At 46.1% G+C, this 27,733-nt stretch overlaps 1 protein-coding gene across 1 annotated transcript; it reads right to left on the reverse strand.

Moving 5' to 3' along the window:
* Positions 1-953: 953 nt before the first annotated feature.
* Positions 954-26,968, reverse strand: SMOX (spermine oxidase). The gene is made up of 6 exons (XM_031062588.1): positions 26,732-26,968; positions 21,163-21,389; positions 12,285-12,458; positions 8,774-9,473; positions 2,725-2,885; positions 954-1,440 (listed from the first exon to the last, which is right to left on the reverse strand). The coding sequence occupies exons 1-6, from the start codon at positions 26,937-26,939 to the stop codon at positions 1,303-1,305; spliced, it is 1,608 nt and encodes a 535-aa protein (XP_030918448.1). The 5' UTR covers positions 26,940-26,968; the 3' UTR covers positions 954-1,302.
* Positions 26,969-27,733: the final 765 nt, after the last annotated feature.

Genomic DNA, 27,733 nt, shown 5'->3' on the forward strand with positions numbered 1-27,733 from the left:
CCTCCACACTGCAGCAGGGAATCAGCAGAGCTCAGCTGAACTTGGAGAGAACCAGACAGAGCTGGGGCCTCCTCTGCAGACATTTATCTTGGGATGCACTGACTCACCCTCTGGAGGGGGATTTTTCCCTCCCTCTGTCCCTTTTCCTCCCCTCTGTAACTCATTTATCAGCACAGCTCCCACCCCACACACACACAGAGGGGAGGCTTCACATGGGGCAGCAGATGCCAAAGCAGACACATCCCTCACTCCTCACATGCAGCTCTGGCCAGCAGCCAGCCAGATGGAGAAATGGAATGTAGGGAGATAAGGCAGTGGCTGAACGCCCATGGTCTTCACCCTGAAAACTTTTATTTTTGGAAACTGTTTAGATATCTTTAAACTATGCTGATGGCTACATTGTGCTCACTTGACTTTAAAGAAGCACATGATTTATCTCTCTGAGGAAGTTAAAAAAAAAAGCTTTTTCTCATTCCTGATGGCAATTTCCACATGATGCAGACAAAACCTTGGGAGTCACCAACATCTGGACTTAGTGACTAAGTGACATCTAACATCTGGACTTAGTGACACACATCTGCACAGTCCCGGGGCTGCTTGGATGGGGTGAGTGCTCCTGTTACACTGAAGGACACACAATTAAAGCATAAAGCAACAGAAGAATACCCTGAGCTGGGAGGGACCCACAAGAATCATCAAATCCCACTCCTGGCCCTGCACAGGGCATCCCAAGAATCCCACCCTGTGCTGAGAGCATTGTTCAAACACTCCATGAGCTCTGGCAGCCTTGGGGCAGTGAGCACACTGACCACAGTGCTGTGTTTCTGACCTATTTTCAACCTGTTTTCTTCCTACTCCAAATTTTATAGGAAGAGGAAAAAATTCCTATTTTTGTAATGTTAAATAAAAGAGTTACCAAGTAGAGCGTCCAGGAAGTACCACAGCACCCAGTCTTTTTATTACAACATTTATTTTAGTATAGAAGGCACTTACAATACAGAAAGAAAAAAGAAACAAAACGAACATGATAGGCACCAAAAGTGAAATTAGAATTAAAATGACAGAGAAACAGTTTACCAGACCAAAAAGAGCACCCTTCCCTGTTAACAATACAGCACATGGAAATGAAGCTATTGATGACTAACATTTTTTTAGCAATTAGAGCTTTTTATTTTTTAATTTTTTTTTAATAGAAAAGATAAAAGGCTGTTCTACTGCGAACTGAAATAAAAGAGAACCCCTCCAGACACCTCCAGTGCAGGAGGATGTGGGAGGTGGTGGTGGTGGTCAGGCAGGGCTCCCTCAGGTTGGGCACTGCAGCAGGTCCTGGTACATCTCGATGAGCCGAGCAGCCTCCCTCTGGCCCGAGAGCACAGCACCGTGGGTGGTGGAGTAATACTTCCTGTGAGTGGCCTCCCCTGAGAACATCACCTGCATGGGCTGCAGGGCACAGCACAAGGGACACAGATCAGCACAGATCACTGGGGAGCAGCTGGGAGGATCACAGGAGACAAACTTTCTGTGCCCTCCCACGCAGGATGGTTTGGGTTGGAAGGGATCTGAAAGATCATCCAGGGCCATCCCCCTTTCTCTATCCCAGATTGCTCCACCTTAGAAAAAAAGGGGGAAACCCCCGCCTCTCCAACCTGGCCTGGGGAACTTCCAGGGATCCAGGGGTTGTTTTGGAGTGCTGGTTCTCAAAACCCCCACAAGATGCCAGTTCCAAAAACCTTAACAAACCTGCAGGAGACACAGAGCACCTGCTCGGTACCATCTCGTCCCTTTGCTCCCCTAAATTACATTTCAGCCTTTTAGGCATTAAGGGAATTTTTCTTCTGGGCAGCAGAAGAAAAACAGCCATGTCTCAAAACCCACAGCATTTTATCTCTTATACCAATAGTGAGGTGCTTGCTAGAACTGCAACTCGGATTTGAGGCAGGAATTTCTGGGAGGATTTCCCTGGGAACTACACAGAAAGACTCCTCAAGCTCCTGCTGGGTTTTCTTAAGTAGATTTCTGCACTGAATAAAATTATTTCAGGGCCAGGCTGTGGTGGAGAAAATGGACTGGGCAGCTGCTTGAATGTTGCATTTTCATCAGCCTTTGGATTTGGACACATAACCCTGAGTGATGGGGTGAGTTTGGCTTAATGTGTTCCTGAGCTCTGTAACCACCTCCATGTGTGCTCCAGCTCTCCTTGCTAAATTCAGAAAGCCAAAGCAGCGCCTGGGGAGAAAACTCATCATCCCCTGCCAAGGACTGGGCCTCCCTCAGCCTGCACTGCCAGCACAGAAAGATTTCCCAATATGCACCCCTGACACATTCAGACCTAGACATTAGCAAGGTCATAATCATAATAATAATCTTTAAAACAAAGTAGCATGTGTGCCTGAGGAGTTCTGAACTGGACAATAGGGCTGATGGTCATTAAATGACAATATCACAATTCCAGAAGTCACACACATGAGCTGCTCTTGACAAATTCAGGGAGAGATGAGGGAACCCCTGAGACGTTGGTATCCCAAATGTTAAAGAGATAAAATCCTACACACATCATTTGTATATAGAGGCATCATTTGTACTAAAAAAAAAAAGAAAAAAAGGGGGAAACACACTACCGGAGGCCAAAGCAGGGATTTTCTCTTCCAACCTCCCACCCCAAAAAGCTGCTGCCCAGTGTCCCATCAGTTTTATTGCCCCAGGCCCCATCTGGGCCACACTCACAGGAGATTTGGAGCTCTCAGCATAAGGCAGTGGTTTTGCCAGTTTCTCCACGTCGGCCCCACTAGACCCAACCTGGGTGTAGGAGTAGGATCCACGGAAGTGGGGATTGCTGCCCCAGGAGGACCGCAGGATCCGGCGAGGTTTCGGAATGTTTGGATTCCCTGGGTGGAAAGAGGAAGGCAAAAAGTCAGACTGTGTCCAAGAGGGAAGTGCCTGAGCAAGGTGTGGGTGCCAGGGATTCCATCTTATTTATTCAACATCCAGCCTAGCAGAGCCCACAAACCAGATGTCTCTTTCATTACTGAGTTTTAACTCTTTACATAACAGAAATTGCCTCCCTTTTCATCTCAGCTCTTCCATTTTCCAGGGTGTTGGGGGAGTCCCCACCCCTGGATGAGGCACTAAGTGCCCTGGCCTGCTTGAAAAGGTGAGGAATTGGTCACAGGTTGGACTCCATGACCCTGGAGGTCTTTTCCTACTTAAATGATTCTGTGATTTGTTTTGGAAAGGAGCGTTAAAATGTTTAGGTTCCTAAAGCACTGGGGAGCTTCAGGGAACCTTGGACACAGCCTGGTTTGGAAATACAAAGCATCTTCTGGTCACATTTGCAGTGAGGGGCCTGGTGGTAATCAAGCATATGATTGATCTCATCAAAATTTAGGTATTTGAGTGCCCACTCTAAACTGGATATTCAGGTAGCCTTGTGAGAGAGATGTGCCTCCAAAGAGGAAAGAAGACAAATCTTTATTGTGTGGGGGCATTGAAAAACCTGTCAGGAAGTTCTCAAAACCTGTATTAACTCACTCCAACAGCTTCCCATACAGCTGCCCCCCAAACCAAGCTAAAATCCAGGAGACTGTTTATTTAATGCACAAGGCATGGAAAAAAGGCCTTTGAGGCTGGAAGCAGGATTTCTAGATTGCTGTAGGATTTCCACTGCTAAGAGGATGTAGGACCTAGAGGTGAAGAATGCACCCACGACAGGGTCATCATCAGCCACTGTCCCCATCCCAAAGACTGGAGAACATGAGATCCAGGACTGCAGCCACCAGCTGGTGGCACAAGAGCCTCAGGTACAAGCAGGGAGAGTCACACTTTGGAGATCCTCCTGCTGGGCTGGTTTTGGACCATCTCAGTGTCACTGCTTTTGTTGGAGTCCCATGATGATATCTGGCATGGCAGGAGAGGAACAGAGAGACATGGAGAACTCCAGTGAAGAGAAATTCCCTCTGCAGGAACCAAGATCCACCCTTGAGGCAACATCAGATATCCAGGCAAGGTTCAGCTACTTGGGTTGAGTCTAAACCTTCCACAGCAAGGGGACTGGAACTGGATGATCATAAAGGTCCCTTCCAACCCAAACCATTCTATGATTCCTCATGGAAAGGTTGTCCATTCCAGCCAGAGCTGCCCAGGACAGCAATGGAGTCACCACCCCTGGAAGGATTTAAAAGCCATGTGAATGTGGCACCTGGGGACATGGTCAGTGGTGGCCTTGGCAGTGCTGGGGGAATGGTTGGGATCAATGACCTTAAAGAGCTTTTCCAACTCAAGTAATTCTGTGATTCCATAAGATAACACAAAAAGTAGGAGTTTTGAGATGTTCACGTCCTTTGCCTGCTTCAGACCCTGACTCTGTGACAACTCAAGATGTTCACCCTGCCATGAGACAACCCAAATTCCCCCACTTTCTTCATCCCACTTTAGAGGAAGACACCCAAATGTAAACCCTGGTTGGGCACTGCATTATTTAGCTCTCATAAACTATTATTTAGCTGTGCCTTCAATTCCTTAAAATCAAGAGCAGGTCCTGGTTCAGCTTCTGCTTTTAGGAGTATCCTGTCAGCTAGAGCTATGGAATAAGGGACTGGAACAAAGCAGAGGATGGCCTGCCCAGAATACTCTGTGAGCACTTTAAAACCAGGCCCCAGATCAAAATATGGCACAGACTAGCAAATAAATATATCCCACAAACAAAACACATCCTACAAAGCAATGTTGTTTCAGGAGTAAGAGCTTTGCATAACAAAGGCCTCTAAAAATATGTTCCTGCAAGACTCTTCAAAGCAGAAATGCCTGGAAGTGGAAAGCCCAAGGGAGTCTGAGATCTGGGAGCTCTCAGATGTGTCAAGGAAATAAGTTATCATGTTTTATTTTTGAGGGCTGTGGAAAGCCCAGGAGAACACACCACGGACGCTGTCAGAGAACACTCCCCAAGCAGGGCCAAGGCAGCCACCCATCCCAAAAACTGCACAAAAACAGCACACGAGGGGTTTTCATGTAAAAGGAGTCTCTGCAGTGGTCTGGAGGTGCCTCTTCCAGAGCTGGTGCGTGTTTCCATATCCACATCCATTCACATGAGCTCCTTCCAAGGTCTCCAGCACATCAGGCCACATTAGAAAGACCCAAGTGACCACTGTGCAGCAACTGCACCTGTACAATTCTGCACCTTTTAATGCAAGCAGCTGTTTCTACGAGGAAAATCAGGAGACCCAGAGGGGGGTTTGGTTGAAGGTCAGACAGGAGCACGTAGCACAAGCTCTGATTCTGAGCTCTTGTTTGAAGACAGAAACTACAAAGACTGAGAGCCACAGTCCTTCCAGGAACATCCTTCACTGGACTTTCTCATTCTGCTTTTAAACAGGGCAAACAGCCTTTGTCTACAGATAAAAGTAACAACACAGATGTGGAAACTTCTCAGTTTCCACCATCCAAAGAGATTAAATGGCTAAAGAAAGGACGTTGGCCTTCACTGAAACAGGAAGGCACATATCTTCATGCCACAGATTTCTACTTGTGAAGCTATGCAAGACAACTCCCTGTGCCTCACACAATCCCACTTTTCTTCAGCTCCTGGGAGCTGTGGATACAGAGGTTTATTGGTTATGGGGCTGACTGAATTACCATAAAACCAACTCACCAATCTAAATTAAGGCACCCAAATTTATTTGCCTGCCTGAGAGCAGGATGTAAAACTCCACCAAGGGAGATCTGTGGTACTGCCCCCATACCAGTGACTACAACCACCAGAGTGGCTACCCCAGACACCCACATGGGACTGGGAGATGTGATGCAGAACCTAAAGCAGATCTGTTCCCCTCCTGGAGGAAAACTCAGGGCATCTCCAGCTGCAGCCTGCCAGGCTCCAGTGATCCCTTCAGCAGGGAGCCTCTGGCTTCCTACTCTGGGAGCTTATCCAACAAAGAAGGCCAAGCAAGGTTTCTAATTGCTCAGAGGTATTCCATTTAATCAGATTTGGAGGACACTGCTTTTCACCATCCAGTTGTGAAAAGCAGTAATTGCTGGTGGTTCTTAGGTTAGAACAATCCTCAGAGCTTTTCACAGCAAAGCCAGATAATCCCCAACGCCGACCTGAGAGGAAAATTCAAGGTCAGTTCTCAGAATGATTCTCAGTGTGAGCCTAAAAGAATGGATTTCACTTAAAACTGATATAACATACTCTGAAGCCAAAGGAAAGGCCACCACGAGCAACAGACTGGGAAAACACAGTGAAAGGTGGGAAACCTACCTGGTAATGCATGAATTCTTTCTCAGAAGAGCACAGGGCATTTCATACCCAGAACATTAAAAGGCTCAAAGTATCTGCTTCATTATTGAATATAAGGCTCCCTCTATACTCAGTAGAGAAAAGCTGCTTCAGAAGATGTCACAGAGCACCAGGTGAGGAAGATCTGAGCTGCCTTATGGAAGATCCAGGCTTTCCAAGGAGGTGAGGATCCTGGCAGGACTAGTTTCCTACCTTGGTTAGCTGACCTGTGTGAACCTGAGTGGTGGGAAAGGCTTTCAGAGGTGGGTTTGGTGGTGCTAATTGGACCAGGGGAGTGCAGCCGTGCTCAGAAGTGGCTGTAGGTGTATCATGGGCTGCTGGTCTAACCCCCTCTCACACTCCCCCTGGAACAGATCAGCAGGGAAGAAGGGAGGTGCACAGAGAGCTGAGCGCACTTCTGTTATTTCAGCCAGCCTGACACCTGGCCCAGATCAGCCCTGAGGCATTGCTCCTTCTGGGAACCTCTGGGGAAAACAGGAGCAAGGCAAACAGGATAAACCCAGCTCCCTTAGGCAGGGAATCCTGCAAGAGAATGAAAAGTAAAAAGGTTTTCTGCCAACAAGGGGACTGGGGGCAGAAAGTGGAACGGGTCATGCTGGGTAATGGGTGCTCCAAGAACAGGTTTCCCTCTCGCAGTTTTGAGCAGCTGCAAAGCCACTTCTCAGCTGATGCACAAAATGCTCATTGCATGGCAAGGCCCTGGTAAATCCAGTCTGGAATTCTCCAAGGAAAGATAACCTGGGATTAGCTGTGTGGAAGAGCCTGATGGACAGTGACCAGGTGCAGCATCAGCTGGAACAGCAACTGCAGCACAGACCCAGGGCCCAGAGCCACATATTTCCATGCTGGGAGGAGAGGAACATCCAACACACGTAAACAGTCACTGTGAAAAAGCCCAAGAAGGAAGAGGGAGAGCAAACTCCCATGTGCCAAACTACAACAGACCCAAACAGCCAAATTCCCACTGATGAATTGAAGTGGGAATTTGGATTTCTTTTTTTTTTTAATAGGCCTTAAGCAAGCAAAGCTGCAACAAACAAGGTTGTTTGTACATTCAGCACTGCAACAACTTGGCCTGTGAGAGAAGAGCCTCCTGCTAAAACTGTGTAGAGCAGCAGTTCCCTGCTGGGGTCAGGGGAAAGCGGCACATGGGGACTGATGTGACATGGGGACACCCAACACCCCTGAACACCACCAGCTCAGGAGGCACAGCTGAAACAAGGATGAAAGCTTGGGCACTGAATCAGAGCTTTTCAACCCATGGTCTCTACCCTACAGCTCCTGCAGAGAGTGGTAAAACCTATTTTGGCCATAGTCAGTTATGCAGGAGGTCCTCAGATTCCAGGGCCCTTTCAGGAAAAAGGTTCTTCACCCAGAGATGCTGGCCCCTCCCAACTCAGGATATTCTGTGATTCTGTGACTCTCTGGATCTCCATGGTTTTGGTAGCAAATGGTCAGTAAGGACAGGGGAAAGCTGCACTTTGGAAGGCAAATTTCTCCAGTTAACTGGAGCTCCACGGACAAGAGCTAAGGTTGGAAACCCCCTGAGTGCTGAGACTGGGCTAACTCCAGCTAGCAGGAAGATATAAATCATTTAATCACAGGAGCCATCTCTAAAATAGCACAAACTACATCTAATCTTGGAGGATGCTCCTCTTATAACTGCTTGCAATTCTGTATCAATTCAAAACTCTTATTTCAAAACTGCTATTAAGTCCACCACTATTTCTTTCAGTGTTACTACCTTACACCTGCACTTGCACAGTGTCTCCCATCAGAGGATGTCAAAGACTCTCAGACAAAGAAATCCCTTTTCCTGGGAAGGTGTGTGACCTCTAGAGAAGTGACTGTGGACAAGCTAAAGCCCAGCATTCAAGTGTTATTGTTTTAAGTGATTTTATTTGGATTTTCTCAGTGTAATACACCTAAGATTTGCCTCAGTCCAACTGCTGCCCTTAAAGCGATGTGTGATCAGAGTACATGAAATCTGTGAAGTCCAGGAAGGTTTCAGTGATACACCCAGAAAATGGGAACTCTCAAGATCAATGCATTTTTTGAAATTTAGGTCTTGGAGATTATTTCCATTGATCTGATACTGAATCGAAATCAGGGGTGTGATTCAACCACACCTCAGCTGATCTAAACAGGTTCAATTTCTGAAGGGGCCCTGCTGCTCTCCACAGCTGGGATCAGCCCTCAGAGCCCGACAGCTTCAGCTGCTGAAGAGTTATTTGTGATTCAACAAAGCAGAGGATATGGAATCCTCCAGCACTTCTGCCCATCACTTCCTGAGCTGGTTTATCAGCCCCTCTGTATAAATAGCTCTCAGGCACACCCAAGCAGGAGCTATGCTGGAAGCACACGCACATTCAAAGGGACACAAAATGCCAGAGAACTAAAAATGACTTTAAAGCATTTCCTTCCTCGTGGTTATTTGATTCCCCAGCCCCACGCTCCCTCTCCCACCAGAGCACGGCTGACCTGTAAATTTACGCAGCATTTCGGTGCAGGTTTCTGCCACAGTTTCATCATCACACTTCTCCATAATCAAAGCCTCTTCTCCACAGATCCAGCCACTGAGGACGTGGCCGTACCTCTCGGGTGGGTAGAGCACATCAAAGCTGCAGATCTTCTTGTACCACAGCTCCTCAGGGTAAGTCAAGCTCTCACTCTCCGCCTCGTCTTCCCAGACAAACTGGATGCTGTTGCACTCAGAGCTCCAGAAAGGCTCTTCAAACTCCAGGAAGATCTTGTCAGTGGTATTGATCCCCAGTTTCTCAATGGCCATCACCTTCTCCTCAGGCAGGCGGGGATGGAACAGGCTCTCGTGGCGCTTCTTCAAGACTCCCAGGGACACAGTCACAATGACGTGGTCAGCTGGGATGAACTCACAGTCCTCGCACTCTACGAAGACATTGGAGCCCTTGTTCTCCTCGGGGAGGTCACTGTTGTGGTCAGCCACCCTCTCAATCTCCTGGCTGACCGACTGGTTCCAGTGGATGCACTTGACCGGCTTGCGGAGCTGAATGACAGACTTGGGAATGGAGCGGGCCAGGATCTCCACGATTTTAATGAAACCACAAGGAATGACGTGATGAGCCCCGGGGATTTCGGTCCATTCCCCAAATTCACTCAGCGACACTTCATCCATGCTGTGGGAGCTGCTCTCACAACTCTCTACCTAAGGAAAAGCAACACAAAAGCAACATTGCCACAGAGCAACTCCTTTAGCCACAGCACAGCTCTGCAAGGGCACAGAGGAGCTGCATGAGATGACTGAATTCCACTCATGAAAGCACTGAATTCCACTCTGAAACCAGGTTAGTTTTGCTAGTAAAGAAGTGCTTGGCCATAGGATCTGACAAAAATCACTCCTTAGCCTTTCTTGCAACCAGAGAAATCATTTTGTCATGGTAAAGAGTTGGAGTTGCATGGAGTTCAGAGACCAGAGGGCTGGAGCCCCTCTGATCTGAAGACAAATTGAGAGCTGGGGTAATTCAGCCTGGAGAAGAAAAAGCTCTGGCAAGACCTCCTGACATCTTTCAGTACCTAAAGGTGCTACAAAAGAGCTGGAGAGGGACTTTGGACAAGGCCATGGAGTGACAGGAGAAAGAATTATGGCTTTAAACTGATGGTCAACCTAAATTAGATATGAGGAATAAATTCTTCCTTGTGAGGGTGGTAAGGCCCTGGCACAGGGTGCCCAGAAAAGCTGTGGCCGCCACAACCCTGGAGTGTTTTCAAGGCAGGCTGGACAGGACCTGGAGCAACCTGGGATAGTGGAAGGTGCCCTGCCCATGGCAGGGGATGGAACTGGATGGTCTCTTACAACCCAAACCATTCTGTGAATCTATAATTCCATGATGTCTTTGCTTCTGCACAATTCTGGGTTAAAGTTCTGGTTTCTATCCTTTAAAACCCTCTGCAGTGGGCAGGACCTGCTGCCTGGTGCTCCTACAACAGACCCTGGAGCTGCATTAATCAGATGCTCATTCCAACGCTAATAAACGTTCCCACGAGGAGCCACAAAAAACTTCTGGCAGCTCTTTGTGCTGTCTGCAGCTTTCAGCCTGCTGTCAAACAGTCAGCAATCAGCCAGCTAACAGTCTGCCAGAGGTGAGAGGACCCGGCACAGGAGGAACCGAAGGAGACGGAAAAGGGAAATGCCAAGATGTGAGCCACGTGTGTTTGATGTGATTACCAAAGCTTTAGATCCATTAACCTGTTGGTTAATGTTTGTAGGAGTATTAAGCATAGCTGCAGCTCCCAACAATCCCTGGAACAAAGGCAGGATGTTTGGCCTGTCTTGTGATAAGCTTCTAATGATAATCCTGATGCACGGGACACAGTGATCTTAAAATCTTCACATCACCGGAGTCACAATCGCTCGCACACTGTAATTCTCTAAGCATTTTAAGGAATATTACAATTCCTTGCCTCAAACTTTGACCTATTTTCCAGACCTTTCCACACTTTAATGACTGGGCTTGGAAGCCTGACAAGCCTAGACCTTCTCCCTGTGGTGCACCCTGGTGCAGGGCAGGAATCTGTGCTGGGACAAAGCCAAAAAGTCAGGGTTGTACCAGCAGCTCCCAGGCTGCTACTGTGCCTGCAGGAACCAACAGGTGCCTTCCCTGTCCTGGTCACTGCCTGATGACTCCAGTGGGGACTGAGTGAAGACTCATCTTTGGACTGTGCTACAGTTCCACCTTACCCAAGCACTTCCCAGACCTCCCCCAGGGTGACAACACAAAACCTGTGGCACACAGCAGGATCCTCACCCTGCCTGGATGCTCCAACAGGGCACTCCTCACTGTGAAGTTAAACACTGGTGGCTGTTTGTTTGTTTCTTTCAGCCATGAAGGCAAAATGCCAGGGGGGAAAAACAAGCAACTACCAAGACTCTAACCCAAGACAGGTTAATCCCCACTCTGCCATCTGATAGTCTAAAGTATGAGAAGCTTTGTTGTTCTCAGTTATTTGCATGAGAAGGGATTTGCAAGACTTGCAGAAACAGCTCTGACTGAGGCAGCCTGGAGCAAGCACAGGAAAAACCACCAGGAAACCCAGAGCTGTATCCAATGACTTAACCCTGTCTGCATGAGTGTTGCTGTTTGGGTAACACAATGAATAACTGAGCTTTACATGCCAGCTGTGGAGACACCCAGTGAGAAGAGGTTTTGGGTGAGGATGCTGAGATATCAGGGTCAGGACACCAGGGTTCAAACATCAGCTTTATCCCAAATCTCCTGTGAAACTCTTCAGGTCTTTATTCCTCTTTAGTTAAGCTTCCCACCTGAAAACAGTGAACTCATGACAAAGTGCTGCTTGCCTCCCCTGCCTCATTTCAGAAGCTTTTAAGTCATTCTAATTGAAATAAAAATGTCTGATACACTTTACTTGTGGAGTGCTTGATGCAGCATTAAGTCCTCATCCCACAGAGAACTCATTTAGCCAAGGCACCAAGGAGATAAAAAGAACTATGGAAGCCACGTGGAATGCTGGTTTTATACAGTCTATCTTGGATTTTATTGCTTTACCTTCAAAATGTTTTCTGGGGATTTCTTCAGCAAATTACTAGCATCAAAGTTACATTTCTTCTGGTCTCTGAGAGGTAAAAAACACTCAGGCAAGATCAGGGGGTGCAGGTGTAAGTCACAAGATAAGACATTACTAAAAGAACCTGACAATAGAGTAGCTTCAGTTAGCAAAAAACCCTAAATCACACCAGAAAACTTAACAAGCCTAGGAAAGCCTCTTCTATTAAGACAATTGGGGTTTTAAGGTAAGAAAAAATAAAAAGAGTAAAGGCATATTCCTTGCAGCCCACTGTCTTTACATCTGCATCAGGAGGGGAAGTTGTCAATAGAAATACAAACTGCAAGAGAGCACAGAAAGCAATTTCCAGGGCTGGGCAGGGCTCAGCCAGGTGCCTGAGGTTGAGGATTTGCTTGCTCCAAAAACAAAACACCCCAATGATGTGCACACCTACCTTCAGGTACTGCTGGATCATGGCCAGTTTCAGCCTCTTGACGGCCTCCGTGTCATCCGGGTCGGCCTTGACGCGTTTGCGCACGACGTCCCGCGTGAAAACGCCCACGCTGTTCTGGCTCTCAGCATTGACTGGTTTACCTCGTTGGAAGAACTCCTGAGTCAGGTTATAGACCTGCCAGAGACAGGACACAAGGGTGGGATCATCCAGCAAGATGCTCCTTCAGCTGTCCCAACCCAGAGCGTTCACCTCCTCCTCCCAGCAGAAGCCACGTCCTTCCTCACATCTGATAAAAAGCACTGGCTCTTCTCCCACCTCCATGTCCCAAGTGCAATCCCAGGTTGATCCCAGCCCTTCCACCCTCTCCATTATTTAGAAGGAATCCACCAGACTGGGTGAATTCAGTTTTACAGCTGTTTTTCTGTTGTCCCATTTATGGGGATTTTTGAAGGAATTCTGAATGAGCTGGAGATGGGATTTTGGAGTTTTTTAGATTATGTGATTTATTTTTCTTATCTTTTACATAGACAGGAAGGGTGAGCTTGGCTCACATCTTTACTGCATGGTCTAGTTATAAGACCTTTGAAGGATTTATTGGTTAATAAAACACTGTTAATAAGGATATTTATGTTTTTGACTTAATCCTTAAATATTTCGCTTTATGGACTTATACTACAGTGTAAGCTTTCGTAGTTAATTATGTTTTATACATAAACCTACAGTACTGTATTCTAAACTTTTTGTTTACCTTTGTAACTACTTTTATTTTTTTTCTATATCTTAAATTCTAAAACTCTAAACTTTCCTCTTTTTAACTTAACATGTTTCTACTTTAAACTATAAATCCACATTCTCACTTCTAGTACTTAAGTTTGGAAGCCTTTTCCAAGGTCTCAGATCAAATCCTGTGTTTAATTCTAAGCTTTGGCTTACAGGCCCAAAGTTCTGAGAATTCCCTGCATTTTGGATTCCAACATCCCATGAAATTAGGAAGCAACAAACCGCAGAGGAATTCTGTATGCACACACATTTTACTTGAGCACAGGACAGGCAGAAATCCATGGAAAACAGTGATATGTCTAGTTCCCCTCACCAGGAGCCACAGTAAAAATCCCTTGTAACAAATCATTCTTCTTTGAAGATATTCCTGGTGATTTTTAACCCCAGTTTTCCATACAACCTACATAAAGGCAAGGAAACACCATCCACCTCAGCCCTCTGCTTGTGGCTGTCTGGAAAAACTTGTATTTCTATCTACAATATTGCCAGAAGAGCCTGCAATTGCATCATGGCTCTTCCTTTCTACAGAAAAAAAAAAAAAACACTCAAGAGGAATTTTTTAACACAGGAAAGCTTTCAAAAGATGCCACTCAGAAATGCAGCACATCCCATTAATGATTTGTTTGTCCAGAATGTGTTCCCTTCCCATTCACATCATGCCACAGGGTGAACAATACTCCCACATCTCATTCGGGGAGTTTTTCCTGTCAAAGATGGTTTGATTACACCTTATGATCATTTTTTTTTGGAGACAGATGATTTAGATATGTCAAGAAGTTGAAAGCTACAGTAAATATATGGTACAAAGCTGGTAAAAAATTGGCAGCCTTGACTTCAAAAAGCTCCTGGAGCTTTCCACTCCCTGCTGATATGGCTAACCCATTGTGGTTTATGTTCTTCCCACTCCAATTTTCCTGAAGAGCTTGATTTTGTCTTGGCTTTTAGGAACAAAGGGAAATTGAGGAGGCAAAATAGAGGGAAGAAGAGGAAAAGGAGGAGGATAAACAAATTGCAGTGGTAGGAGTGAGAGAGAGGAGATCTGTGAGCAAATGGAAGAAGGTGAGTTGACAAGTAAGGGATGAGGAGGAAACCAAAGAAAATTAGTGAAAGAATGACCAAAAAAATGGGTGAAATAAATGATAAAAACAGAGAATAAACAATCACAAGGAAAATGAGTGTGACTGGTAAAGACAGAAGAGAATTGCAGACACTGCCTGGGACACGACCATTCCAAGGAGACTCCCAGACAAGAAAGGTGGGGCCCAACGTCCTGTATGAAACAAAGGCTTCCAGCAAAGGAAACTCTGGCAGCTCCAGCATCCCCTGGTTCTCAGGTCCCTGGATTTCTGAGGCCACAAGCACTTGCAGCAGGTCCAGGCTGCGCAGACCTTGCGTCAGCACAATCAGCTCGGCTTTCATAAGCTGATTGAGCTCTGTAAGCAGATAACAAACTCACAGGATAAGCAAAGCCCTGCTAAAACCCAGCCACCACTTGGCCCACAGGAGAAGTGAGCCTGACTATGTTTCTGTTAACCATTATATTCTTCAATGCCCCACAGGGAGGAGAGCAGGAAGGCACAAGTTTTCTGTGCTGTAACCATCAAGGAAAGTCTTTCCTGGAGGTGCCATCCCATTGATCAGACAGCAGGTAAGTTTAATCCCATCAGGATTTCTTATTTCTCCTGTTATTTCCTTGCTTTTCAAGTTCAAGAAGGATTTGGACAACACCCTCAGACCCAAGGTGTGATTTTGGAGGTTTTCCTGTGCAGGCCCAGGAGCTGAACTTGATGATCCTCCTAAGTCACTTCCAACTCAGGATATTCTGATTCTTGAGGGTACTGAACCATCTGAGGAAGAGGCAAAGCTGTTGTAGGCAAGAAGCAAACGGAGAAACAACAGCAGGTCCTACATTGAGAGATATATGGTCGGAATAAATGAATGAAAGAGATGCTTGAAATGTGTGTTTTAATGAGTATGAGCAGCAAACACATCCTGTGTAAAAAGCTATGGAAAAGCTTCACTAGGACACCTCATTTAAGGTAGATTTCCAATGAAGCAGGAGCAAAATTGTGCTGTCTGGAGATGGAATTATCCAGACTTTCCCTCCCAGATGGGGAAAGCATTGTCATTTCTATGGGAGCACCCTTGGGGTCACTGGGAACAGGCAACTGTGATATCTGAAAACCCATACTCCTCCAATCATTTCAGCATTTCAGCAGCAGGGCTCCTGAGAGAGTAGAAATGGGCTTTCCCTCAAAGATCCTGGGGAAAGGTAACAACAAGGATGACCTGAAAGATTCTGCTGATTTTCTAGTTAACCCTTCAAAATCTCCCTGCATCCAAACCAGAGCTCCATGTCCAGCAAGGAGAGCTACACCACACACAGTCCAGCGAACCTTTGCTTTTCTATTATCACACACCTGATACAAGCAGGGAGCAAAACCAAAGGATAAACTGCATCAACTCCCCTCTCTTACCACTGGCAATCTCACATCCCAGCAGAACAACCTAAATATTTCTCACTCTGAAGTTCCCCTGGACAGAATAAGTGGCACTGGAAGCCTGACTGAAAAAACAGAAGTAAAAAACAGAGATCTCAAGTAACCATTCATTCTAAGCATTCTTCCTTCCCTCATTCTGAAGGCTTATACACAATCCTCCAGAGAATTCACTGAATCATGGAATGGGTTGGAAGGGATCTTAAAGCCCATCCAGTGCCACCTGCTGCCATGGGCAGGGACACCTCCCACTATCCCAGGGTGCTCCAAGCCCCATCCAACCTGGCCTTGGACACTTCCAGGGATCCAGGGGCAGCCACAGCTTCTCTGGGAAATCCATTCCAGGGCCTCACCACCCTCACAGGGAACAATTCCTTCCCAAAATCCCATCCATCCCTACCCTCTGGCAGTGGGAAGCCATTCCCCTTGTCCTGTCACTCCATCCTTGGCCCAAAGTCCCTCTCCAGTTCTCTTGGAGCCCCTTCAAGCACTAGAAGATGCTGGAAGGTCTCCCTGGAGCCTTCTCTTCTCCATGCTGAACAACCTCACACCCCCTGGATCTTCAAGGCAGAAGGGGTTGAAGGTAAGAAATTAAAATGAGTTAATTGAATGTCCACAGTCCTAAAACAGTTTCACTTCATCTTCTGTCTTATTTCTGACCAGCTTTGGGGCATCCCACAAGCAGGGTCTGTGCAGGGAACGTGGATTCCAGCAGGGATGTCCCCTCTGTTACCTACAGGCTTCCTCCTCCACGTGTTTATTTACTACCTACGTGCTCCTCCACCACAGGAAAAAGCAGTTTCTTAGGAAGAACAAAGCTAAATAAAGAAGTTTCTCCTCACTGAAGGAGGTCAGGAAAGCACATCCCCATCCACACTCCTTCCTGTCAGCGCCGCTGACGATGCCCAGCATTGTCTTTTGCTCACTTGGCTTAAAAACTGCTGTGACTTAATCCCTGTCCAGTAAAAAGCCCTGATGGAGATAGGGCTGTGCTGTTCCCAGGCCAGACATCTGTCAGTGCAATAGAGCCAGGGAGGGAACGGTGACTCTCGGTGGCCCTTTGGTCCTGCTGTCCATGATAACTGCAAGGCAAGGCACTGGAGCTTAATTGGGGATGGCAGGAAGCCCAGCACGGGGTGGGGGTGTGGAGGATGAAAATGTTGTCGTTCTTTGGCTGCATCCCTCCCCCAGAAGCTGTTGCAGCACACAGGAGAAAGCTGACAGATAACAAGGCCATTAATTAGCTGATTGTTAAAGGGAGGGTTCCTGGGAAGCAGCTCTTTAGGGACCACATCCCTGCTGAAAAGCTCAAGTAAAAGCAGGCACTTCTCCTAAATCAGGCTGGTGATGGACTGTGATCCTTCAGCTGCATTTAACTTGTCCAGCTCACCACTTCCCACTTCTCACTAATACCTGGGAATCGGCTTTAAACACCTCTCTGGAAAGGGAAATGAGGACTTAGCAGGGACAGAGGAACAACTCTGAGATAAACTGTCCCTGTTCACGTTTTCTGAGGAGTTAATCACACACACAGACCCCAAAGGCGCAGACATTACCCTCAGAGGTCTCACTCTGGTCATTTTCCTAAGAGTCATACAGATGAATTATAAGCAAGAAGAGCCAAAATCCTCTCCCAGCCCCAGGATTCCCCCAGTTATCCTGGAAGGAATGGAGAGGAAGGTGGGAAGATGACAAATACATGATATGGGCATCACACCTCCCTGTGCTGGTGCCTCTTTCCTTTTGGAGACTGACCAAATGGAGTGACAATGACCCTAAGCAGTGCCAGCCCCACACAGCACACCATCTAAGGAGGACAATCCTAAAAGTCCTGCCCTGTCTCAGGGTGCTTCCCTTGGCAATGTGCGGCTGGGAATCCAGGTGGATGCTCTGCAGGACTGGAGACTCTCCTTGAAGGCATTGCTCTCCTTCCACAAGGAGAATTCAGGTGACCTAAGTCAATCTCATGACAAATTCTGACTGACCCCAGTGCAGGGCAACAGCCTCTCCCAAGGAACTTTCTGCTGGAGAAATGAAGAGCTGAGCAGTCCTCAAGCAGTCTGACTGCTCCACTTCCTCGTAACCAAATAAAGGCTCCTGTGAGACATCCCTACAGCTATTAAAAATTCAGGCTACTGCAAACAAAAATGCAGCAAAACTTGTATTGAGGTAGAAGAAGACAGCCAAAAAAGATTGGATAAGTGCCTGGAAAAAGCCCAAGGACTTTCCAGATGAATTAGTGAGGCAAAGCTCTGGAGGTACAGGGGTGCTTTGCCTTTCACTCCAGGAAAATCCAGCACAGAGAAACCTCGCCTTGCTAAAATGCAGTTCCAGAGACTCCACATGGCCCAGTGAAACTCAAGGGAGACCCCTGGCACTTTGTATTCCCTAGAATTTGGTGTCCAGATGACAAGATAACTGGGGCTAGAGAGACCCAGCTGGAGGAGAAGAGCTTCAGGCACAGGCTGGAGCCCCAGCAGCAGCTGCAGGCCAAGCCAGGCAGGGTGTGAGTGAGGGGGAGGGTGACAAATTTAGCCCTGCTCATTCAGGGATGCATTTTCCACTGTTCATGCCAGTCCTGCATCCCTGATTAGGCTTTGCATCTATCATGGGTTGCTGGCTGTTTTGTGGGGGGTTCTTTCTTTTTAGCTCAGGGCGTGTCACAGCCTTTGCTATCTCAATCTCTGAAGGGATGAGATGACATGATGGTGGGATTGCTAATAAAAACCTCAGGAAACCCTGGAAGCTCCTGTAAGTCAAAGGAAAACCCTGACCTCAGGATTTAGTGACCTGTAAAATGACTTTTTATCCTGGACAATTTCAAAATGCTTTAACAAAAATCAATCATAAAACCCAACTCCCAAAAAAAAAACCAGAGATGCAGAACTGAAAATTCTTGCTGTTCCTCCCCAGCATTCATTTCACCAGTTAAAGTAACAGAACTTTGCCCAAAAAAAAAAAAAAGAAAAAAAATAAAGAAAAATAAAAGATTGTATTGTTCCAACTGCCCTGCCATGAGCAGGAACATCTTCCATTAAACCAAACTGATCCAAGCCCCATTCAACCTGGCCTTGGACACTTCCAGAGATCCAGAACAGCCACAGCTTCTCTGGGTACCTTCTCCCAGGTTCTCACCACTCTCACATTAATGCTGGGGAAGTGGGGGACACCCCAAAACACAAACCAGAAACGCCCCTGCCACACTCAGCATGTGTGGAACACCCTCTGCACTTTACCCCAGAGGAAAATGTCCCCAAAGCCACACGGCTGCTCCTGGCTGCCCTCCCTCCAGGGCATCTGTATTCCATACAAGCCATTTTAACTGGGTATTTTTATAAGACACATAGCTTGCCTGGATTCCCACTTTTCCTAGGCAGAGCAGGGAATAAACCACAGCCAAATGCCTCAAATCAGCACAGATCCTGCAGCCTGGCACCCCGAAGAGGCTGAGACAAGCAGCTCAACAAAACCACAAGCTGCCCCTGCAAGAAATTCCAGCAGGCTTTGGAGTCAGGCAGAGAAAGCCCCTCCCAGCAAGAGCAATTAAGGGGCTGGCTGGTGTCCCCTGCTTGGCTCCAGCTGTCCCTTAAGTATTTTTATCACCACGAGTGGCTGCAGACATTTTTACAAGCCATAAATGTGAAAGCCTTTTCTGTCTCCTAGTGATAAAGATATCCTGTGGCAATGATGAGCTAATTAGGTGTTGTGTAAAGAAGATTAACTTTTAATGTGCTGTTCTCTCATGTCAGTGGCTGCCCCTTTCTCTCCCCTTTAAAAGAAAGGGTAGATTTACCAAATTAATCATTTCTAAAACACTGGTACCTTGTTATGGCCTTTATCTTAGTGGGTTTATCTCAAAGCTAAGTGGCTCTCATCTCTGTATTCCCTTCTCATTCTGGAGTCTGCCCTCCCTTTGCTGGAGATTTTCCTATCATCTTCCAGACAGGATGATCACCAAGCCCTGCATGAAGTTTGGCAGCATTCCATTTACATAAATAATGCTGCTCACTGCAGTGTTTTCATTTACTCTTTCTAACCCCAGTTGCTATTCATCTTCCTCCACTCACATCTCACCTGTTTTGTTTTTTTTTTTTTCCTGCCTGGAAAAAGTCTCATTTGTTTTTTTAATCCAGTAATATGAAAAAATTGTTCAGATGAATTATATCCACCTGCATTTGTCCAAGATGCTGTCCACAGGTTGACAAATCCTTCCCAAAACGAAATTTCTTTGAAATTCCTGCTACTCCTCTCTGAAACTGAAATGAGTTTTTGCCATCCCACCACTGATTCCGGTTCAGAAACATAGGACAGTGCCAAAAATCTTTTTAAATGAAACAAAAATCCTTTTTCTGCTCCCCACCCAACTCTTGATAATTCTTTACAGGCTACAGCGACTTTTCTAATGCTCCCAGACATATTTTTAAACAAAGTATGCAAGAGTAACCTGAATCTAGTGAGTGTTCAGCCAAGAGTCAAATACTGAAGTTTGCCGTCAGATGAAAATCTGAAGGGTTTAGGCACGGCTACAGCCTGATGAAAATATTCATGTTTTGTTCCATTTTCCACAACCCACTGAGAGATCACATTACCTGGAGGGCCAGACAGTCTGCACTGACCCCTCTAAATGTACTTCACAAGCAGCATCAAAAAAATGTGGGGAATAATTATAATTAACTTTGGCAAGGAAAAGAGTTTAAATAACCTTCAATTGAAGTCCATGCTGATCTGAATCTCCCAGAAAAGATGTTCCTTTCCTTCTGATGCAAAAAAACTTTCAATTCCTACGAAACTGCACTGACTTTGGCACACCACGCAGCATTTCATAGTATTTATAACCAATAAAAAGTCACAGGGATACAATATTTAGCTGGTTGTTGCTAAGGTTTTGCATTCTACTTTGTTTAGCAATTTGATCCCTCCATGTCACAGACGTATTTTACGAAAAATCCTTTAATTAAGATCTTTTCTCCTGAGAAGCTGAGAAGCTTCACCTTCTCCATGTTTTTGCTGCTTTGGAATGTGATTTAGAGAATTGTTTACCCAGCATGTGAAATTGTTTTTACTTGATGACCAATGACAGCCACCTGTGTCGAGGCTGTGAGCAGTCACAAGATTTTATTATCATTCCATTCCTTTCCTTGCTAGCCTTCTGATGAAATCCTTTCTTCTATTCTTTTAGGGTAGTTTTAATGTATTATTTTCTTTTAATATAATATATATAATAAAATAATAAATCAGCCTTCTGAAACATAGAGTCAAGATTCTCATCTCTTCTCTCGTCCTAAGACCCCTGCGAACACCACCACACCTCCACTACTCTTTTAATTAAGTACTGGATTAATTACTGGATCTCCCCAGAAATAGTTGCTGGAAGTGATTAAACGGATTACAAACATGGGAAGATCCTCACCACAAAGAGTTAATCCCACATCAGGGACAAATGGGGTGCAGTGAAGCAGGTGAGAGAAAACTTAGCATTGATTTTTTTTTTTTCCCCCGATTTCTACCTTTGTCCTGGAATGTTCTAACTGGGAACTGAGACCAAAGAGTCTCCGTGTTCCAGGCAAATCTAGCCCTTGCCAAAGCAGCTGGACACCAACCTCGTTGTATAAATCACTGAATTCTTCAACCACATCTTTCGGGATCCTCTGCCCGCTGTTGGTGAGGTGATAAGCCACCCCATTCTTGGAGTAAAGGCTGATCCGCCCAACGCTCCTCTCGCTGTCTGTGGTCTCTTCCAGCAAACCATTGTCTTCTGCTAGATGATAGACTGGGTTTCCATGTGAACCATGAATCCACGTAGCTCCCAGCTCAAAAGTGGCATGCCCTGCAGGAGAGGAAGCCAAGCAAACTGGTTATGGAAGCCTGTTTTCCTGGGAGCTTCTCACAAAATGTGCAAAAGCAGAATTGCCCAAGGACAGCACATGTTTGAACATCCCTTAAGGGAGTTCTTCTCTGTTACACACAATGCCAGCGTTCTTCAAATTGGTCCTTTGGGATAGAGGTTTGGGTATTGCCCAGAAGGATGGGATGTTGCAATAAAGATCCCTCACAGCGACACACCTCTGATACTTAAGGAGAAATTCAGCCCTCCTCAGTTCCCAGTTCTCACCACGGTTGTTGCCAGCAGGGAGATGGAGGAAAATGTGGATTGCAACATTGGCCTGACTACTGAACCTTGTCCTGTGACTAAAATGGTTGTTATTTACAAATACACCTCAGATAAACTGCAATAAAACATGCATTTCCATTTCCCAAATTAGTAAATAGGTTGTATTTTATTGCTTATGCCTTTGGAGATTTATATATCAGATTCTTTAAAAAGAGGCACTGTCAGGCTAAACACAGAAAGCATTTTGTTTTCATCACCTGTACTCTCTCTGCTTGAAAAACACAAAGAGTTTTCTCAACCTCACTCTCCCCATCCCTTACAACTATCAGGATTTGCACCAGGGCTTTGTCCCCCCCAAATCCTGCACTGCCAGACTGGGCTGAGAGCACAGGGGGATGCTCAGCAGCTGAAAGGAGGTGCTAAAAATAAGCTTGGGTCATGTATCCCCCCGTATTTTGACAGATTCTCAGAAGGCAAAAGCTAGTTTAAAGTCTGACAGAGCTGGGCATCTCCCAGCACCCCTGCAGCAATGTGGGAATGCCTGATTAAGCAGGATAATTAATAGGATCCTGCTTGATGAAGAAAGGATGGCGCAGTTCCCAGCTATCATGTGCTGTTTAACATGTAAATGTATGCTCAGACAGAGAGGCACTGCAGCACTGAGCTGTGCTGCAGTCAGGTTTAAAGGGTGAAAGCTTCAAGGAATGCTGTTCCCTGGCTGAGCTCATGCCTTTGAGGGAAGCTCCACAGATCTCATTTTCCAAGCAGCCCCTTTGTCAGTGAGAGCTGTGCTGACTGCCCCTCAAAAGCTGCACTACAGCAGGATTTGTACACCACAGTACCTGCTCCAGAGAGCAGCACAACACACGGACCTGAACACTCCAGGTGCCACAGACTCCAACACACCCCAGAGCACCCAGCCAGGTGGAAATGACTGAACACTGGCAGCCAAAGGTAGAGAGCTCATCAATATTGCAAGTGGCAGCCCCCTGGTTAATGCAATCCTCCTGCAACTCAGGCTGAGCCAAGCAGCAGCAGGAATGCTCCTGCCTCCTGCTCTAGGGCAGGAGTTTGGTCTCTGCTGCACAGCAATCCTTCAAAGAAAACAATTTGCCACCAGGTCCTGCTACTGCCTTAGTGCTTGGTGACAGTGATGATGTGCTCCAAGTTCTCCTGTTGAGCTGTGTGGAAACATAATCAAATCGCAACAAATTAAAAACTAATTCTTGCCTGTAATATTCATGCTCACTATCATCACTACCAGATAAGCCAGGTCTTATCAGGTGGAAGTTAAATGATTAGTTATTTAAAAGTGTAAAATTAAATAAAATTCTTTTAAACAGAGACAGCCAATTTACTTTCAGGGCCTTAAAGGATTTTCGGTTCAAAATGAATCTATTTGGAAGGAATCATGCCATACAACAACAACAAAAAAAAAAGCAGAGAAACACACAGATTGTACATCAAGCCTCTTGGATAGGGATGGCAACTTTCACATTTCCCTTTGCAGCCCTGGCCATTTCTTGGATAATTGTGAAATAGCTGCAGTGGATATAGATGTAGGTCATGTGCAGGAAACACACAGTGCACAAACACACAAACCCTCTGCCTCACTTGTGCTAGAATCAAACCTCTGAATATCCAAATTACTCCCCTGGGCAGAGAAGCAACAGTCTGTGCACTTGAGGGAAAATACTGTTCCCTACAAGTTGTGGCTCAGTGAGGGGGATGGATTCAGATATAACCCCGAGAAGGTGCCACAATGCCACAGAATGGTTTGGGGTTTGGAAGGGATCTTAAAGATCATCCAGTTCCCACCCCTGCCATGGGCAGGCACATCTCCCATTAAACCAAAGTGATCCAAGCCATATCCAACCTGGCTTTAGACACTTCCAGGGATCCAGGGGCAGCCACAGCTTCTCTGGGCACCCTGTGCCAGGGCCTGCCCACCCTCACAGGGAAGAGTCTCTTCCTAATTAGTAGCTCTGCTGAAATTTAAATCAGATTTTTAGTCAAGTGTGCAGACAGGGAAGAGGCCAGAGCCAGAACACGGATCCACCTTGGCAGAGAACTGCAGCCCACACCCACACAGGGCAACCTTGAGAGCTGGCAGATAAGAAGATAAGATAAGAAAAGATAGTTTGAAATTTTAAAACACTAATAAAAGACTAAGACTTTGGATGCCAGCCTGTGCTCTGCAACTAACAGCTACATCTACAAACTCTGAGATTGCCTCCAGACTGAAACACCTGCTCTCCTCTCCTGTTAATTAAGAGGTGTTAATGAGGAGGAGGTGGATTCCCAGCAAAGATGTGAGTTATTGGTGAAGGTGGGCAAAGATCAGAGATTCAGGCTCGGTACTAAAAGACCAGGACAATTTCACAGGTGCACTGGGAGAATGATCTGTGGCTCCCCAAAGATTTCAGCTCTTTCACACTTCCCTCCTCTCACAGGCATCATCCAGGATATTTTTAATGCAGCGGATTGTGTGTAAAGGACACACTTCCCATCCTAACCTCTATGCCAAGTCTCAGCAAAATGTAAAGTGCCCTACTCAAACCTCTAGAGATTAGATTTTTCCAACTGCCTTTCCATTGGTTTCCCTTCTGCAAGTTCACAGGAGGCTGCTGTTTATTTACTGTGGTGAGTTTATCAAGCAGAACACAGTAAGTGATGTAAGCACCTGAGAAATAAAAATAAAGCAGGGCAGCAAGAGGGCAAAGGTAATATCCAGAGTGAGATCAGAAACAGAATTAGTTAATTGAAATCAGGAAAGCAATTCAGGAAAAGCAGAGAGCTTTATGCCTCCTGCAGAGAAGAGACAGGCAATGTCCCTCTGGATACCAAGAAAAGATTCAGTGACTCCTGTGCTACAAAGGACAATGTTTGCTCCAGGAGTTTTGCCTGTAGAGATTTTTAAATTGACCTGGCGTTCAAATATTCAGAGTCTGCACCTTTATTACACACAAAGAAAGGAGGCTGCAGAGGTAGGAAAGCTGAAAATCAGGATAAAGGGATACATTGAAGATGTTTTTCCAGCAGCCTGATTCCCAGTCGGTAGCACCCTAGACAGTAAATTAGCTCTAGGGAAATGAATGGGGTTGCTTGTGAAGCAGAACAGCTCGGGGTTTCCCCTTTCCAAGGGCTCTAAGCCTTGAGAAACAGCCCTTCAACAGCCTGGAGATTTACTGGCTGCTCCTGGGAACGAGTCAAGCTGGAAAACCTGGGTGGAAAGAGTCTGGGTACAGTTACTCAGTCACAGTCCTGTTACACAGAGCTCTTCCTGTGTGTGAGAGAAAACAATCACCCAAACCTTTTATTTCATGGAAACACAGGTTGGGAGCAGCCCTGGGTCACAACTGAGGCACGAGACAGCACAGAACCACCCACCCACCCCGAGAGGCACCCAGGATTTAAATATTTACTCTCCTGACACCGCCACACCTCAAACCATTTAGCACATGCACACAACCCCATTTCCAAAGTTCATCTGACCTCGTGGCCACACAAACCCCACCAGCAGTCCTCTGCAGGTGCTGATACCATTTCCAGATGTCTCACTGTCCCTTTTGGTCGCCTTAAACAGCTGGAACAGAGGCTAGACAGAGTTAAGGGGAATAAAAGGATATTTATTGAAGGGCCTTCAGAGGCCACACCCTGGCAGCACCGGAGTCACGGCTTTGGCTCTGCCTGGATGGCTTCAAGATGGAAGCAAAAAGAGGGCTTGGTCACAAGATCTCACATTTTTATAAGTTTTGGTCCATTAGCATATTGGAGCTAATTGTCCAATTACAGCCCCAGCCCATGAAGTCCCATCCTTTTCATTTTTCTCTCTCTTCAGTCCACGTCATTTATACTGTTGGGCCTGAGATCTGGATCCAGCTGTCCCCCAGCTAGAGAAGGCATTGTTGTGTCTCCCTGCTCTGTGAAGAGAGCTTACCATCCCCTTATATGAAACCCAGACCTGTCGGAACCCAGGACATTCCTCTGACTGCCCTCGAGACCCTGGCAGGGCGCTCAGAGACCTTGGCATGGAGTCAAAAACACCTGTGCCTTTGTTCTTAGCCCATGAAAAAAACAATTACCAACTTTGTGTGAAGATTCAAAAGCCACAAGGGTTTGAGCAGACTGTTAGTAAATTTATCACAGGGTGGAAAAGTAGAATTTTTGGGTGTCACAGACACCCAAATGTTTTATGAAAAATCCTTTTTTTAGGACTCTTCCTCTTGAGAAGCTGAGAGTCTTCAAGAACAAAATGTAAACATTGATTATTTGCTGCTGTGGAATGCAACAAGCAGATTTTTGATTAGCTTATGTTAGTTGTTTCTGATTAACGGCTAATCACAACCCAGCCAGCTCACACAAAGAGTCCAAGCCACAAGCCTTTGTTATCATTCTTTCCTATTCTATTCTTAGCTAGCCTTCTGATGAAATCCTTTCTTCTATTCTTTTAGTATAGTTTTAATATAATATATATCATAAAATAATAAATCAAGCCTTCTGAAACACAAAGTCAAATCCTCGTCACTTCCCTCATCCTAAAACCCCCGTGAACACCGTCACATTGGGGTTTTTAGAATGGGGGTTCAAGAGGCAAGATGGAGGAATCTGGGAGTGTTCCTTCTCCTTCTCCTTCTTGTCCTCCATCTTCTGCTGTGATGGTGGCACTTTTGGATTGGTTTAGAGTAGAGACAGACTGTCTAACATAGGTGATAGGTATTGGAAAATTATTGTAAATAAAGTACATGTAGTTTTTAGTATAAAAAGAGAAGACTGCCCTGAGGGTGGTCAGTGTGCCACAACCCGACCTGCTGCACAGAACTCAGCAGGTCAGAAAAATAATGTATTAGATAAGAGAAAATAAACAACCTTGAGAACCAGAGCTGAGGAATCCCGACTTCTTCTTCGAGCACGGGGCTGGGAAAAAAAGACTTTTAATACCTCAGGAGCCATTCCAGCAACAACAAACCCGACAGAGACCCCCACACCAAAGCAGCCCGAAATCAAAAAGAAGAGCAAAGCAAAAAAAAAAACACCAGAAATCTGCATCCTCTCACCGAGTCGGACGCTCTGCACGCGGCCCCCGATGCGGTCAGTCGCCTCGAGGACTGTTACATCCGTGAATCCGCCTTCCAGGAGCGCCTTGGCTGCCGACAGGCCCGCGAGCCCAGCACCGATCACGACTATTCGAGGCTGTCGCTTTCTCCGTAGGCCACTACTAAGAGGATCATCCGTGCTGTCTGCAGATATTTCACAACTTTGCATGCCGTCCAAGCTCTCTTTCTAAGGAACCTGTAGGAGGAAGTGAATAGTTGTGTTCAGATCCAGCTTATCCTCTGCAGTTAAAAGATTAAAAAAAAGTCCAGCAGAGAAGAAAAACTTGGTGAGTTAGACCCAGCCTTCAACATGGGATGCACAGAAAGGATAACTGAGGTCAAGCTGGGATGCAAAACAATTTTTTAGCCTAGAGCACCAAGAACTTCAGAAATCTCCACCCTTTCATGCCATGTGGACTATTTCCAAACAAGTCAAAGGACTTTCAAACGCCCATCTTTTTATATAACCTCCAAAAGTGGTAATTTTGCGGTGAAGGTTTTTAAAAAAGAGAACCATGTCCCCCGTGCTGACAAGCTCCACAACCCAGCTGTGAAGCTCCACTTTGCCACTGTGGCAACCACAAAGCCTGAATTGCAGATCCTCTAAGTAGGGGAGGAGGTAAGGCGGATTTAGCTCAAAGCAAGGACATTGGATCTCAAGCCAGCCATTACAGAAATGGGACAGACTGAAAAATGTTTCAAGTGATGGAAGTCAACAAGGGCCACTCCAAAATTTCACAGAATGCAGCCCCTGGAGCCAACACTGCCACATCAGGCTCAGCCTCAGGCTTAGATGAGAGGTTCAAACCCACACCAGTCCTGACTAGTCCGAACCTATCCAAATCTCCACCTACCAATATATTCAACTGCTTCTCCAAGCAGGACCTTGTTTTCCTTGGCAAACTCCTAGAAGAAACCTTTTTGCTGCTATCTACCTTTATTTCTCAGGTCCCATCACATCAT

This window comes from Geospiza fortis, unplaced genomic scaffold, assembly GCF_000277835.1.
Source record: "Geospiza fortis unplaced genomic scaffold, GeoFor_1.0 scaffold180, whole genome shotgun sequence".
Classification (NCBI taxonomy): Eukaryota; Metazoa; Chordata; class Aves; order Passeriformes; family Thraupidae; genus Geospiza; species Geospiza fortis.